General features: G+C 32.5%; 1 protein-coding gene across 5 annotated transcripts in view; it reads left to right on the top strand.

Moving 5' to 3' along the window:
- LOC128683011 (gamma-aminobutyric acid receptor subunit beta-like) overlaps positions 1–16,439 on the top strand; it is a 39,748-nt gene that overhangs the window by 14,337 nt on the left and 8,972 nt on the right. For 2 of the 5 annotated variants that reach the window (XM_053768146.2, XM_053768142.2), the window contains exons 2-7: positions 10,588–10,688; positions 12,228–12,295; positions 14,697–14,923; positions 15,159–15,241; positions 15,557–15,694; positions 15,901–16,185. In XM_053768146.2, coding sequence (XP_053624121.1) covers positions 10,588–10,688; positions 12,228–12,295; positions 14,697–14,923; positions 15,159–15,241; positions 15,557–15,694; positions 15,901–16,185 — 902 coding nt within the window. Of the gene's footprint in view, positions 1–10,587; positions 10,689–10,751; positions 11,940–11,965; positions 12,034–12,227; positions 12,296–14,696; positions 14,924–15,158; positions 15,242–15,556; positions 15,695–15,900; positions 16,186–16,439 lie in introns of those variants that run through there. The other 3 variants (XM_053768141.2, XM_053768145.2, XM_053768147.2) reach the window with 2 other exon arrangements.

The raw sequence follows: 16,439 nt of genomic DNA, 5'->3' as shown, positions 1-16,439 counted from the left end.
TGAAATTCAAATATCGTTCACAGAAATTGATCTATCTAAGATTGACTAGTCTATTTTCGACCTCGCAAACAGATATAACCGATATGTATACAAATTGCCAATTCCGTTTCGCCCATCCTGTCGCCGAGATAAATCGTGTTACGTGGTCGAGAGAAATTAACGTTGATAGCGGGATGACACCCAGACTCGGTCGGATTATAGCGAACCGAGCTGTGGAACCACACCGGTATATTTGTACGCTGACAGAATAGGAAATAGATAATGCAAAATATTAGATAATGTAAAACAGAGATTTATAATTATTCTTTTGCCATATAATGGATGGCAATGGTATTCTACAAATATAATAGTAGATATGAACTTTAGGTAGTGCCGATTTATTCAATTGGATTTGAAGACTTTGTAATTATAATAATTATAGATTTTTCAAAGCCATTTTATTTACTTTAGAGCAAATATATATAGGTATAATATAAATATATATGTATATACTTATAATTATATAATGGAATATTATGATTTTATTTTTGAAATGACAATTACATAAATTACTAATAACGAATGAACGGTACAAACAAGAGATATAGATGTTGGATGATTATCAAAATAGAAATTTACACAAAATGGTGGTGAGTAAAGTTTATTATCTATTTATCTATTATCATTTATTACACATTACATCACTCTAAAATTTTATGAAAGTGGTCATCTAACACTAATAAAATTATTCGGATAAATTACAATTGAGACAAAAAGGGAGGTGTGTCCTGTGAAGCTATGGTCATGTACAATTAATGTAATGTACAATTTAATTTCTTATCATTTGTAAATTCTATTTATAATTTAAAATTTGCATGCCTTGCCATAAGGTGGAATACAAGTAGCTTATACGAAATTGTAACACCTTTATACTGTATTCTAGCAAATAAATATTGATAGATTGATAAAAAGAAAATGAAATTATTTTTACCTCTCCCATACAAATTGCAGAAATCAATTTATATGAGAAGGTACAGAAGGTCGAAAAATCGCATTCTTTTTTCGTTATACGTACAATTTTCAAAACAAATTTATAAACATATTGCAAAATCCTGGCCAGCGGCGACCTATCGTATATGGGAAAAGAAATTATAATAATTATATCACTTGGAGAGATAAAATTTAATTTTCACTTCTCTTGCTCGAAAGTTAAGTGCTTAATTTTGCTTTCATATAGGCGACATACATTTCGATTTCATGATCTAGAACGTAAAGCAATTTATTTTTCTTTATATTTTATAGCGTCACAATTGTATTATTGACATAATTTAAAAAGTTTTTTATAAATTGTATGTAATGATAGAATTATTAGTAGCCGCGGTAGAAAAGATTGATATATACATCAATTACAGTAATATAGGTAGTCAATATTAAAGTGGATTTAGCAACACAGCTTTGTTGCTTTGTTAAGTTTTTGATTATGTTTAGTTAGTTAAATAATTTAAATAACTAAACATAATCAAAAACTTCAAGAATTCAAGAAATTATAAACTTCAAAAGATCAATTATTGATCTTTTAAAGTTTATAATTTCTTGAATTCTCGTTTAATCTAACACAATTATAAAGTTTCAATCTGGTATTGTACTACATAGATCGCTCAGGTTAACTCGAGTCGATTGTCTACCAAAATCAATGTTCAAGTTACATAATAAATACCCGATAACAATGGACGGTTATTTCGTGTATTCGCCTCCATTTCGACAACTTTGTGAATTATTTCGAGCGCCAGAGCTGTAATAAGTTATGAAACAATGCCAACGTAATGAAATACGAAATGTAAATGACTTGAGCATTTGACTGGCATCTACTTACCTTCAAATTTATTAATAAATTGAGCGACGGTGGAGCTTTTATCGCTTTTTACCAAATTGACATTTGTTTTTATATAAAAGTTTTTAACTGAAATATCTGGCGCCGCTAGGGCCTCGTTTAGCGTAAGAAAGCCAATACATACAATTCAATATTTTTTGAACCACCTGCCGGACGTCAGTCCTCGTTGGGAATGCTATTGTTGCCTCAGCTACCTAGGCCTTGTGTCCCTTAGTCGTCTCATACGACAACTACGGGAGGATATGCAGCGTTCCCATTCAAGGGCGGAACCACATGCAACACGACGTAAAAATGTATCCAACTTTGTTGAATGACCGTTTATTCTACATGACAGGTGAAAATAAAACACAATATGTTTTCAAAGTTAGCTAGCTAGTATGCCTCTAGTGCTACAACCACACAATAATAGTTTCAAGCGTGATATTTTCACGCCATATAAAAAACTAAAGCCTTTTAGAAGTTAACTTCAAAAGAAAAGCGGCCTTTTATAAAAAAATTACAGAACAATTTCCATACACAATTTCCAACAACGAAGTTAACAATCTGTAAAATAGTCCACGAGTAGGTACGTGAGAGCGGACGGAATAAATGGTTTTATCTTTCTTTTCTATAGCGCCAAGTGAACAATGTTTTTATTTTTGTTCGAATGCTGCTAGCTATTGCAGTAACAACTATCGAAAAAGTTTCCCTTTCACTTTTTAGTACTTCAATAACTTTTATGATATAAAAAGAAATACTGAAATTTTTTAGACATGAGGCCCAGCTAGATCCATTTTCCCCCGTAATCTTCTATATTTCGAACTTCAAGGTAATCATTAAGATAGAAGTGCATAAAAAATATTTATATTAATTATACATGACTGGTGAAAATAAATAATAACGATATTATACAAAAAACTATCTACGCCCCGGGGCTTTGCATCCATGAGAATTTCGGGATAAACAGTACTCTATGTGTTATTCCAGGTTATTTTCTATCCATGTACCAAATTTCATAACAATCGGTCCAGTAATTAATGCGTGAAGAATTAACAAACAAACAAACTTACTTTCACATTTATAATGTTATTTTGGAGTAGGTAATATTAGTTTGGATTGGATTGTGACAAAAGTACTTTTTACGAATGATATAATAAACACAATGTAAATGTGACGAACGAATCAACTGAGATTGTGTTAATATTACATGTAATTTTAACACAATCTCAGTTGATTGTCATCACTAATTAATCGGTGTTAGATTTAGGCCATTCGATCTGCCGCAGTTAACCCCAAATGTGTTTAATCAGTTCAGGTTCAGGTGTTTGTAAAATGACACACATTGTTTGTTGGGGCCTCCGAACCGAGGTCGGCTTTGTGCTATTAGATTCGGTCTTACCTTTGAGGCAGCTAAGGTTACACAGATTGGATATACCAGCATTTGTAAATTACAAACTAGAAAGCATATACGTTTGTGTTTTAAATGTTTATTTGTATGTTAAATAAATTGTGGTCAGTTTTCTTTCTGTCTAGTTTTATTTTAATTTACTAAGTCGTAAACAAAATGTATAAAACTTACATATCTTACTTAACTTACATCTTGATTTCGCGAAGAGTATTATAATTTACATATGAAACATTATGTACATATGCAAATTATTTAGACTGAGAACAAAACGGCGGGACTAGAAAAAATTCAGTGTTTCTGGAAGAAATTTGCCATTTCTCTAGAAGAGAATGAGACATAACAACAATTTAATCTATATATATATATATAAATCTTTCATTACTGAATTACTGACTGACTAACAACGTACAGACGAAACTACTGGGCGTAGAAAGCTGAAATTCGGTGTGTAGGTTCCTAGGAGAGTGAAGGGGAGCACTAAGTAGGGATTTCTATTCACATTCTCAGGATTTTTATTCACATACGGAATTGTGGGCAAAAGCTATATAATATTGCTAAAACTTTGCCAGTACTATTACGGTCAGTGCATTCAACTTGACGGTAACTCATATTCTGTTCATAAGAGGTACAAAGCAGCAGTAAAAAGATAACTATATTATTTTAACTTTGTTTCGAGAGCAATTGCGATAATTGGGGATTGAAAAACTTCAATTTTATTATATTATACTACTTTTTAGGCGGCTGGCAATACTTGAACTTTTTTATTAAATTGATAGCTCCGTATTTAATAATAGTAAATAAATAAAAGTGCATAAAACTCTCTAAATATAAGTATAAAATATTTCAATTAATTTTGCGAATGTGTTTGCATGTATACATAAATACCAAAAACAAATTCACCGATACCAAAATTACGATAACAAAAGCTATTTTTTCGACAAATAGTGTAGTAAATTAATGTATATGGTTTCCGGTCCAGTTTTTTTTACATAGGCAATTATTTTCTATTACACAAGCTTTGAACATCTATTTTATATATTTATTCATTCACTTTGATAAAATATGAAGTAGCTAGTTTGTCTATAAGGTTAGGGCAGTTGGTTTTAATTGCTCGAAATTCAAAATATTGGTTCTTTTCAGTCCCTACTTTGTTAAAAATACCCTCCTGCTAACTAACTGCTCGTTAACTGGAAATCAACCTAGTGATAGCCCTGTTAAAAGTGAAAATCGATAAAGAGAAAAGGGAATACCAACTTTTGAAAAGGAAGGAGAAGGAACAGCCTTTCGTTTCCTATAAAAATACTCAGCTTAAATGTGAGCTGTCAGATAATAAAATACAAAGTGATACATTAATTGAGCAACTAACCACCTCGAGTTAGAGGAAAAATGGTTTTCAACGAATACAAATCAATCTTTCTTATAAATAATAATTTATTCAAAAGCGTCGAAAACCATTCCTTTTCATTACTGAAAAGCCTACATAAAACTCGTGCTAATGGAAGTAAGATTAGCTGATGCTAGTGTGCAGACATTTGTGAGATTAAAAAGCGCATCTAATCATGGGAGTGCAGCATCGTATTCTGTATAGAACAACTCTTCAACCGTCACGAACAGCGTTTCTTGAAAAGATATGGCAGTAGATAGGTATACCTATATGAATCTGGGTGTGTTCGCATCAAAACATCAGATGAGCCTATGAATAGATTGAAAAAACATTTTTCAAAACACATTAATTTTGCAAGAACCATTTCGACATAAAAACTTATAGGTAGACTCTATAACGGAGTTCCATTAAAACATAATTAAGATAAAATAGTATTTGTATGATATTTGAATACCTATAGTGGTTTTACTATAAATAAATAATCGGAAATGTGTGTTACGTTAAAAAGAGAAAACTTAGATAAAGCTTAGTGTTTGTTTGTTTTTATTTTACTCAAGAATGGATCCATATAGGTAGTATAAGTGTAATCTTTTGATTCGACATAATTGGTAAATTATAGATGGGCTATTCTATGGGGCCACGAGCAACTAGTGCTATTATAAAAGTTTAAAAAGGTCGCAATTGTCTTACATTCGTCTAGGCGGGGGAGGTAATTAATCTGCATTAATTATAAGATTACGTTGTTGAATTTTTAAAATCGCCATCTAATACAAATGAATCTAGGTAGAGTCAGCTTTCTGGAGTCGCACAAACTAAGTAGTTAATTAAGTAAGCGCTAAATGAACGTGCGTATTCATTTCCTTGTACATTACTAGGTTATTGTCTCCTCGCATCAACTTTATGTACTTACTTTCTACGTACACAATTTGTGAAGTAAATGAATAACTACAAATTACGCCATTTTTTTAGCTACGAAGTTTTGCGTGTACGATAAAAGAGATTTCACGTGTTTAAATGGCATTCAAATTTATCCTGCGTATGACATTAGGTTCGAATAAATAGCTTTTATACATGTCACATAAAAGCCTGAAATAGAGACGAGAAAAAATAAACATTTATGAATATATCTCAAAGTTTTACTTTTGTTTTATTGACTGATGAAATGTTGTGTATAGAGGATTCTAATTCGACCAACTAATTTCCAAGCATCTTAGTTCGTCTAGCTCGCTATTGTATTTTACTTGCACCTAATTATGAAAAATAAATGTATACCTTAATATTTCGATACAAAAATTTAACCCTTTAAGACGATCTGAATCTAGGTATCTATTGAAAGGTAAGGAGGCGCAGAGTGGTCCTCAATACGCGAGCCCTCGACTTTGTGGAAACCCACTTTTTCTTCGAGCCTTAAGAGTCCCTCAATTGCCGTTCTTGAACTGCCTTGTAAAGGCGTCGTTTTCCCATTATGGCGAATAAGTTTGATGATGAACAGTTTAATTCGAAGACGAAATGAAGGTGCCCTTTTTATTGTTGAGTACAAATTATCATGTTTGTGAGGGTGTATGACACACTTACAACATCGTAATATTTTTAACTATTGCTTTAAACATCAAAGTTTTTGTGATTATTTAGCTCAGCTCGCATTTTCTGTGATAATTAACTATACCTATTTTAAATCTCATAAAAAATACCTTGTCGTTTTGGTATGAAGGCGTTAAAAGATGTGGTGTGAGTTCCACATTTTCAAATAATGTTATGTGTATTAATTTGTTCGAAATTGTTTGCTCGAAGGTTAAGACGACAGCCAATTGACCAACTACGACCGAAAAATATTATTTTGGTCGGCAAAAACCCCTCATTAAATCACATTTATACAATGTGTGTTTATCCAGATAATAAAGATAGAAAATCTCCCAACGTTTATATTGTGCTAACTAAGTTATGTTCGTTATTTGCAATTGACATTCAATTTAATAAAGGGCTTTAATATGTCGATGCTTGGAAATAATGCAATTATTCCCCGGTAATCTGCAAAGGCCGAGAGCTCTCGTTCTAATTCATTCACTTACCAACCCATCTAGCTTTCATAGTCTTTCGATCTTGACATTGAATTTTATTATAAAACAGAGGAATAAAGGTAGAAAATATGCAACATATTTTTCCATTTTTCTGTACCGAACTCAAAGGAAAAATGTTTATTCGTTGTTTGTTCCATTAACTTTGCGGACGGCGCATTTACTTTCATTCGTATTGGAAAATATTGTCAAGTTCACTATGGATTTTCTAGTTCATGGTCAACATTTCCAATTGGATTTAAAGGTATTTATTGACTTCTAAGTCTTCCTAATGAAATGATATTTGTATCTTGTTAACCATTCTAATGTGAGTATTAAGCACAGTTGAAGTTATCTGGGTACTGCCTGAAGGTTTTGAAATTTGATGGTTAATTATAAGGCGGAGTTGGATTATAATAAAAATAAATAAATAATAAAATAAATAAATATATTAGGACAAATCACACAGATTGAGCTAGCCCCAAAGTAAGTTCGAGACTTGTATTATGGGATACTAACTCAACGATACTATATTTTATAATAAATACATATATAGATAAACATCCAAGACCCGGCCCAATCAGAAAAAGATCATTTTCCATCATGACCCGACCGGGGATCAAACCCGGGACCTCTCGGTTCAGTGGCAAGAACCTTACCAATGCGCCACCGAGGTCGTCGATTTAATATTTTTTTAACTATATTATGGAGTATGTACTGACTCTACTATCTTACTACCATAATAGATGGTACTTCAGATTAAATGACAGTACTTATAGTACGCATGTTATATTGACGCATATTTTTTTATTAATTGTTATGTTCTAATAGTATAATATGTGAATTTTCAATTAATAAAATTCATGTCAGGTGCAAGTGTTAGTTCATGGCAATGTTCAATTTACAAAATATTTATTTTCTAAGTATAAACTCAAAAATATTGAAAACGTTTTCTAGAAAGACTTTGTAGATAGATTAAAAAATACTATATTATCCTGGAACACAGGGAGCATAAGAGTAACTACAGCGATGATCAATATTTAATGATAATTTCTCATGAAGTTAATAAGGTATGAACATTAAGTAATAATGTATACTTTTACGACACAAGTTGTCAAGTTTAAAAATATAAATGTACCACTTAATAAACATAATTTCATATTCTATTTCTCTGATTGGGACAAAAACGTGATAGGATGACGCACTGAACGACCCTTCAAGTCCTTGTAACTCCGGGATACCTATACCATTGAATATTCGTTTACACAAAATGTGGAAGTCCAAGTTAACTGCGGTATTAATATTAGAATAGTCGTATCACTCTTGAGGATACTAGCGTAACATGGAATACTAAAATATTCTAAAAACAAAACTCCAGTTTTTTCCTTGTAAATGGCAAAATATAATTTCAATGTAGGTATCATGAACCTTTTCATAAACTTTGTTCAAGTTCACAGTTCCTCAATGTTAACTCCGTAATAAACTTCGTGTAAATAAACAATGGCGAATATGGAAGTCAAAATTGAGTTGGAAATTAAAAAAGTTTCAACCTCAATGGCTCCTCGAGGTTATGAAAAAAGTTAGAGTCTAATTGCTTTCCTTTGATTTACGGTTACTATTATAGTGGTCGGTGGCAAAAGTTTCTTCGACCTTCTAGGTCGTTATTGTTTGTAGCTATTAGCTGACTTATTCCATGTTTGATAGCATACACATATTATAATAAATTAACCGATTTTATAAATGAAACCAACTGAAATAATCTTGTAGGTGCCTCTTAAGAGGCATTGAAATGTGTGTTAAAATCCCGCCTTTCATTTAACGTTACATTAGCGCGCTTGTATAATAATGTAAGTGGTTACTAATTAATAATTCATTTAATATAAACGTGCTCGGTGATGTAAATAAATGGTTGTTTGAATTTGTATTTCAATTGGATTAAAGCTAGTGTAAAGTCGATTTACCTTGGGACACTGTTTTCGCACTTGCCGCCGCACAGTATGAAAATTCCGATACATTTTAATTACATTTGTCGGCGCTCGTGTGCTGGCATCGTATGGAATGTGGATACTAGACTAACCAATCGGTTTTATTTGTTGCTTTTTGGCGATGTACTTAATTAAGACTACTTGTATTTATGATATTGCATGCATTCGTTTTTTATTTTTTATTCTTTAAACCAAATTAAATCAGAAATGAAAAAATATTTATCACTCAAAACGTGAGGTTTGTTGATTAGACTGACAGACAACGTACAACCGAAACTATTGGGCGTAGTTTTTAGCGTAGTAAGTAATAGCTCAGTAGTTAAGAAGTAATAACGTTAAAAAAGCTTTTTTTATCTCATTATTTTAAATCTAGTTTTAAACTAGACGAGACTAGCGTGACATTCATATTTAAATCATACAGAAATCATTTAATTAATTAAGCATCTGTCAGTGAAAATCATCGCTATATCACTCGATAATAGTATGCCCGTCGACTATTATTGATTATTGTACAGATACCAATCAGACTAATTTGTTTAAAGCCTATTAATACTAGATATGGCTTTACAGACAATTATACAAGGCGCAAACACAGTCGATAATAATTAATTCATCAATGTGTAATTGAGTAGCTATGTGAATTTCCAATACATGTGATGATAGGTACACGAACAAAGCTTTAGCTGTAATTATATGACATAATGTTAACTAAAACAGAGTTCAATTAGTTACAATTCCAAAATAGGTAGTTTGTAAATAAACGTAGTAGTTTTTTGATCAACTCTATTGTAAATTCAAGTAGCATTGAAGAGAATTTTACTTTCATGAATCACTCACCTCATGTAAAGAGAAGGAAAAATAAAAAAATACCTCGAACCTCCATGGTGGATCCAAGTGGAACGAGGCCTTACTACCATCTATAAAAACTTCTGGCACATGTATGATGGCAAAAGCCCAACAAATAATATTAGTTATCACGAAATTCAGCCTTTTCGTCTTAAACGGCCGGCATGCAAACGCTTTTACGGCACGAAAGACCCAGACAATCGATGACATATCCACGAGAGCAATGAACTGAGACTGTGCGTGCAGCACCGACGGAATATTGCCGCCAGACAAAAGGTCTCGTCATTTGGCAGGACAATAAAAACTTGAAAAATTGTTGTCATCTAATATCGAGTGAAGTTAATCTTAAAACAAATTGTAACATATTCTACAATAATATAGAAACAATTTTATACTTTAAATCTATTGGGAAAATATAATAAAATGATTTTCCTTTAAAATGAATGGTATCAGTTAACACATGTAAATTTTATTACGTAATTTTCAGCGTTTAAATTATACCGTAGCACCAGTAAATTGACGCTGTTTACCGAGGTTTCACCAAAATCCAATAATTGAATAGCTTTCAACAAATTTGAACATACCTATTTCGTCTGGCTGTACGTTTTAATACAAATTACGTAATAAATTTCATTACATATAAATGTATGATTTATTAAGGCTGCTACTAATATAAAAGTCTTATTTACTAATAAATGTTTACTAATTAATTCTCACACTTATAAACGTAATAAAGAGAGAAATAAGTTATCCTTAAAATGAATAAAAAAGTCCAAAATAACTTTTGATGTCGGCATGTGAATTGTCAACTTCACAAGATAGTCGCAACTTCCTATAATGTCAACTTCTTGAAATGTCAACTATTTTTACTTGGGTATAACTCGCATAATGTCAGCTGTTTATAATTTCCGCGACCGGCCCACCTTTACACTTCACCGTTGACATTATTGAAAGTGTATAAAAAGAGATGATACGATTTTAATAATCTTGAGTCGCGCATTAGTTTATGACGGTTTTTAAGTGAGGAAGATAACCAATAGCTTTAATTATTATCTTTTCAGGGGAGCGGGCGGAGGAGGGATGTTTGGTGACGTCAATATTTCAGCCATTTTGGATTCGCTAAGTGTTAGCTATGACAAGAGAGTCAGGCCAAATTATGGAGGTCAGTATAATCTTGTGTATCATTGTTGCTTTGCTTATGAAACATATTAATAGTAATGGTGTCAGATGTACATATATGTATATGTACGACAGCTGCTCCTAACCAAATAAATTGTGAATTCGATATTTATTTACCGCAGTATACGTAACTTCATACGGCGACGACTGTACTTGATATCTATACTATTAATAGCTAAGTAGAACATTAAGTATAATATTAATATCCAGCTACAACAATAAAAGGTTTCTATTGTAATGTTACTCATAAATACAACAAATTAATGTACTGAGGTTATTAGAACGAACTGATAATTTTCAAAATTTAAAAATCGTTGTCAATTTTCCTATCCCATTTGTTTGTAGGTTCAGGTTCTTATTACTTCAGGTTTTATCTACTTAACCTGACCAATCTTGTTCTAATTTTGCATACGCGTAATTTAAAGTAGTTTAGAATCGGACATACCTGTTGTCCCGGAAAAAGGTTAAATATAAACAAAAGTTTCCGTTGAAATTTCAAAGCAAGTTGAGCACCAGTTTATATGTGAAGTAAATATTAATTTTGTAGTAGAGTAGCAACTAGTGTTCACATTTGACTTGAATTTTATGAATTTCTGAGTTTACTTGTACCTTAAATAAACATAATTTTGATAGCTCAGGAGCTAAAAGACAATATTTATACGCACTTTAAATTTTTACGCATATTATCTCAAGTTGATTGAATGGATATTTGATTTTGGTTTTGTTATGTAGCATTGTTAGAGACCTAACTTTAAAAATAAACTGTAGATATTATCGATTATGAAGAGTTTGTAGTCACACAAGTATGAAATCGTGGATAAAAGCTAGTAAAACATGACATCATTTATAAAATAATACTTATTTCAGAAAAGTTTAACCAAACATTCAATGTACTTAATGTGTCAATGACACACAAAAATTATACAAGTATCTAAATATAAAATGCAAAAATAAACTTCATACTCAAAGTACGAAAACAGACATTAATTCAATCCCAAGTTACAAGGTAACTGTTATGATAACTTTGAAACAAGAAAGAAAAGTTGTTAGACACGATCAAGATTGAGGACGTTGACGACGAATGTAACAATATTACTTTGGTTTACAAATAAAAACCAAGTGCGCTCAGTCGGCGTGAGCCGTGACTTAAGATTAAGATTAATCTATGGTTATAGAGGTGTATGCTGCTTGTAAACAAATGAAGGCCAATATCAGTTGCACAGGGAAATCCCAGGTAATGTAACCCATGTAATATTTCAGGACCGCCTGTGGATGTGGGAGTCACCATGTACGTGCTCTCCATCAGCTCCTTATCTGAAGTGAAAATGGTATACAAACATGAAAGCTGTAGCGTAGATGTCATTTTTCACTTTAAATGACAGCAGTATAAGTTAGATATCCTCGACCTAGCTGTCTGTTTTCGAAGGACAGCTCGATCGAGCCCGGCGTCACGTCACCGTCCTCTGGTTTGGTTTTCACGGCGCGAGGCGCGCGCGCGACTCACGATTGGGCTTGATTGCAGGTCCGCCAGTGGAGGTGGGCGTCACCATGTATGTGCTCTCTATCAGCTCCGTCTCCGAAGTGCTCATGGTACTCGCCACTGTCAGCTCACGCTTGTCTCGGTCGCTCCGGCCCGCAGCCGCCGCGACCGAGCAGCCCCAGACACGAGGCTGCGAGCATGCCGGCATATGGAGCCGACCACCCGGATGATGATGCACCACCTTATTTATCCATTAAATTCCTTTAAATATTTCAATAAAAACATTTTGCTCAAAACACATGGTGGTGCGCCACTCTGGGTGTGTCTCTTTCTATCCAAAGACATACTAAAATGTACTTTGCCATTAAGCATCCCTCTAAGCAAGACATTGTCGTAAATCTGCTCCATTGTTGTTTTTTATGTTAAGCTTTTTATGTTATTGAGTAGGTATTTGTTGTGACTGTGAGTTTCTTACTATTGTCTCTCAGAATGGCGTAAAACTTCAACGTCTCTCCAATCGCCTTCAAAATTCTTACTTTAAGTAGTCTTGCTATGAATGTGTTTAATGTGTGTACCGTTGTCCGGTGAGTTCCAATTGGACGTGGAATCTTTAATTTATGCTTCAGTTTAATAGTTTTTTTTTAGAAATTCAAATGCTTTGATTTGAATTTTGTTTGTAAAGTTTACATGTTTTTATTTTTCAATGTTTTTACTTTATAAAGGATGAAAAGGCCAGAATTTTCTACAAAAATTTCTTACGACGTACTTATCATGGCGGACCATAAGTAATGTTTTAAAACCCTTGATATCGGTTCCAAAGAACGATTTTGTTGACTGAGACCAGGGTGTATGACCCCCAGTGGAAACCAAATCAAGGGGACTCATAAAGTCACCATAGGACGTGACCATTCCCGGGTTTTATCCTAGCTTAGACACTACTGCTGTTAAAAGTACATGATATCGATACGTTTGATAATATTTTATCACAAGTACAAAATAATAAAGATGCGTGTACTTTTAATTTAACGTTTATTTTAAGTAAAATATTATAAACTATTTTCAATGTTATTTTGCTTAAAATATGAAGAAACTTGGCAAATATAGAAATATTCATTGTTGTGCCATCATATACTTAATGTATTTTTTATTTGAAATCCGGCATTACCTATATAAAGAAGGCTGGTTTTCCTTTTTACTGTGAGAAAGTCCACTACAACAAAAGAAAACAGCTTGGTATAAGACCATATATATTTTATAATTTGTCCATATTTATCGGCAACTACGTGAAAAATATCTTTGAAAAATGAGCACGTCATATACATGATTTAGAATATCACACACCCAAAAAGTTGAAAGATATATGATGGCACACATTAGGTGTGATTTTAATATGATGATGATGATAAATGTATATACTCGAGAGATATAGATGTATTTGTAAATACCGATTCAAGTCTCTTGTCAGTAAACCATTATAAGGATTCAATTTACTTACAAGCATTTTTAATATCATTCAATTTTTTTCAAAATACAAATATATGTATAAAATTTATTTTTAAGTTGATTAAATCACTCAGGTGTTATGTTTTTTTTTTTAATTATGTGATATGGTAATGTAAAAGAAAAAGTTAATTACCAGTAAGATGTGAGTTGAAAAACTGTGTTCTGTTATTAATGTTTTGTTTAAATAAAACTAACAAACGAACCAACGATGATTTTAAAAATGCTTTTGTGTTATATTCAACATAAAAGGTGAAATATAAAAGTCGTAAATATGGATTTGTGTGAATAATTTACCAAATTATATTGTGCACGTAATATAATAATTATAACATAAGTACATAAGTATTTTATTTACAACCATAAACTCATATGAACGTTGTGAGTTTTAATTTTCAAAGTAACGAGAGGTGAAATTTCTGAAAGCTATTTTATGTTTCACCTTAAAACAAAGAGAGGAAATAGGAGCCAACTATAAAACTTCAAAGTAGAAAATCTCCTAGGTTTTTACCGGGAAAACGCTGATATGATAGAAAGAAAGAGAATAAGTAACTACATCTCATGTTTAATTGGGCATCACATCGTCTCATCCAGACATGAGTTTACACGCAGTATTAAAAAAATACCAACTTTTTAGGAAATAGTTGGGAGAGATCTACGTGTTTATCAAATTATACATTTTTCGCCTATTTTATGTATACAACTCGTCTGAATACAATGACGAAATGACGATAATAATTATAACATTTCAAATTTACACCAGTATTCCTTACATTTTCTTGGAATCTTAACTGGCGAAAATATGAAAACTATTAAAGTAATGCATTAAAGGAATCGGATGAGACGATGTCCTCTGAATACCGAACAACAGCTGTTTAAATTCTTGCTCTAAAATGTTGTTAAAAGAACAGAACGACTTTAAAAATGACAATTCAGAGTTTCAATAAATATTCTTCATAGTCTGAAATAACTTCGCGGAGAAAACTTTGTAATAGGAGAAATATTTTTCAGGATTTTACACTGGATTTTTACTTCAGACAGTTTTGGACTGATCCACGACTGGCGTATAAGAAGAGGACAGGCGTGGAAACACTTTCAGTCGGATCAGAATTTATTAGGAATATCTGGGTACCAGACACTTTCTTCGTGAACGAGAAGCAGTCTTATTTCCATATTGCTACTACAAGCAACGAATTCATTCGCATTCATCATTCCGGATCTATTACTAGAAGTATAAGGTATGCATTTCGATTATTATCAATTCATTTCAGAATATATAATTTATGCTCATTTGAGAGAAGAGACAAAAGAATTGTGTTTCAATAAAATCTAATTTTATCCTTTTCTTTTATATTTTTTTTACTGTTATTTGATTACCTTATAATTATTATAACTTATTTGGCAATTTAAAGATAAATGTTCAGTATTTGTAATATGTTATTATGTACATATAAAATGTATATTTCTTTTCAGACTGACTATCACTGCTTCTTGTCCCATGGACTTGCAATATTTTCCCATGGATCGTCAATTATGCAACATCGAAATTGAAAGCTGTGAGTAATTTATATAATATTTATTATCAAACGATCTTCCAATATATTGTTTGAATAATTTTTCCTTATACGTTACCAGCCAAGACATGATTTACTAAAGTTCTATTGAAACTGCAGACCTATGAAGCTTTTATACTTGTAGATAATATTGTGGGACAAAAGATGCTTCCAATTTTTTTTTGTCTGTCATAAATCGCCACATCATGTTTGGTAGTTTTGTAGATTTTAACAAATTATTTCCAACCACCAATGTGTAAAACCCCAGTAGGATGGGTGTTGCTTATTTTATCGTTCTCGTATATCTGCATGGTACAGTCGGCTACACCATGCGAGACATCCGATACAAGTGGAACGAAGGGCCCAACTCTGTGGGTGTGTCGAGCGAGGTGTCCCTGCCGCAGTTCAAGGTCCTGGGCCATCGCCAACGCGCAATGGAAATCTCTCTTACCACAGGTATCAAACAGCAATGAAATCGATTCACTTTTCAACGTGACTCTAATCGACAGAAAGCTATTTCAAATCTGGGAAAAGATTTCGCATGCGCCTGCTTATTTTTTTTTTATATTAGTTACTTTCCTATACAACTGAGGAAAGTTTTAACTTTATATTGCATTTATATAATTGAATATTTTAATTATAATCTATCTTTTTTCTCGCAGGAAACTACTCCAGGCTGGCATGTGAAATCCAATTCGTTCGGTCCATGGGATACTATTTGATTCAGATTTACATTCCATCCGGGTTGATAGTAATTATATCGTGGGTCTCTTTTTGGTTAAATCGGAACGCGACGCCGGCTCGTGTATCTCTGGGGGTGACTACGGTGCTGACGATGACTACCCTCATGTCGTCTACCAACGCTGCGCTTCCGAAGATATCGTACGTGAAATCCATCGACGTGTACCTGGGCACCTGTTTCGTCATGGTCTTCGCTAGTCTTCTAGGTAACAATATAGTGGATAATCTCAACTCTATTACCACAATGTTATGTATATTTTTGACGATTGATGATTGTTACTAATTTTATTTTCTATTCATTTCTATCTCTTGAACGCTAATTATGGAATGATTTATGACTAGTATAATTGTATTTAAATTTTGATTTCAAAAATATTATTTGTTTATTGTAAAAATGTTGTTGGTGTGTTGGCAACCGTTTAGAAGATCAGTCGAGTCGATTGGCAGAGTTAATGTCTTC

The sequence above is a fragment of the Plodia interpunctella genome, chromosome Z (assembly GCF_027563975.2).
Source record: "Plodia interpunctella isolate USDA-ARS_2022_Savannah chromosome Z, ilPloInte3.2, whole genome shotgun sequence".
NCBI classification, from domain to species: domain Eukaryota; kingdom Metazoa; phylum Arthropoda; class Insecta; order Lepidoptera; family Pyralidae; genus Plodia; species Plodia interpunctella.
The sequence above is the reverse complement of the archived record's forward strand: the minus strand, read 5'-3'. Positions and strand labels throughout refer to the sequence as shown.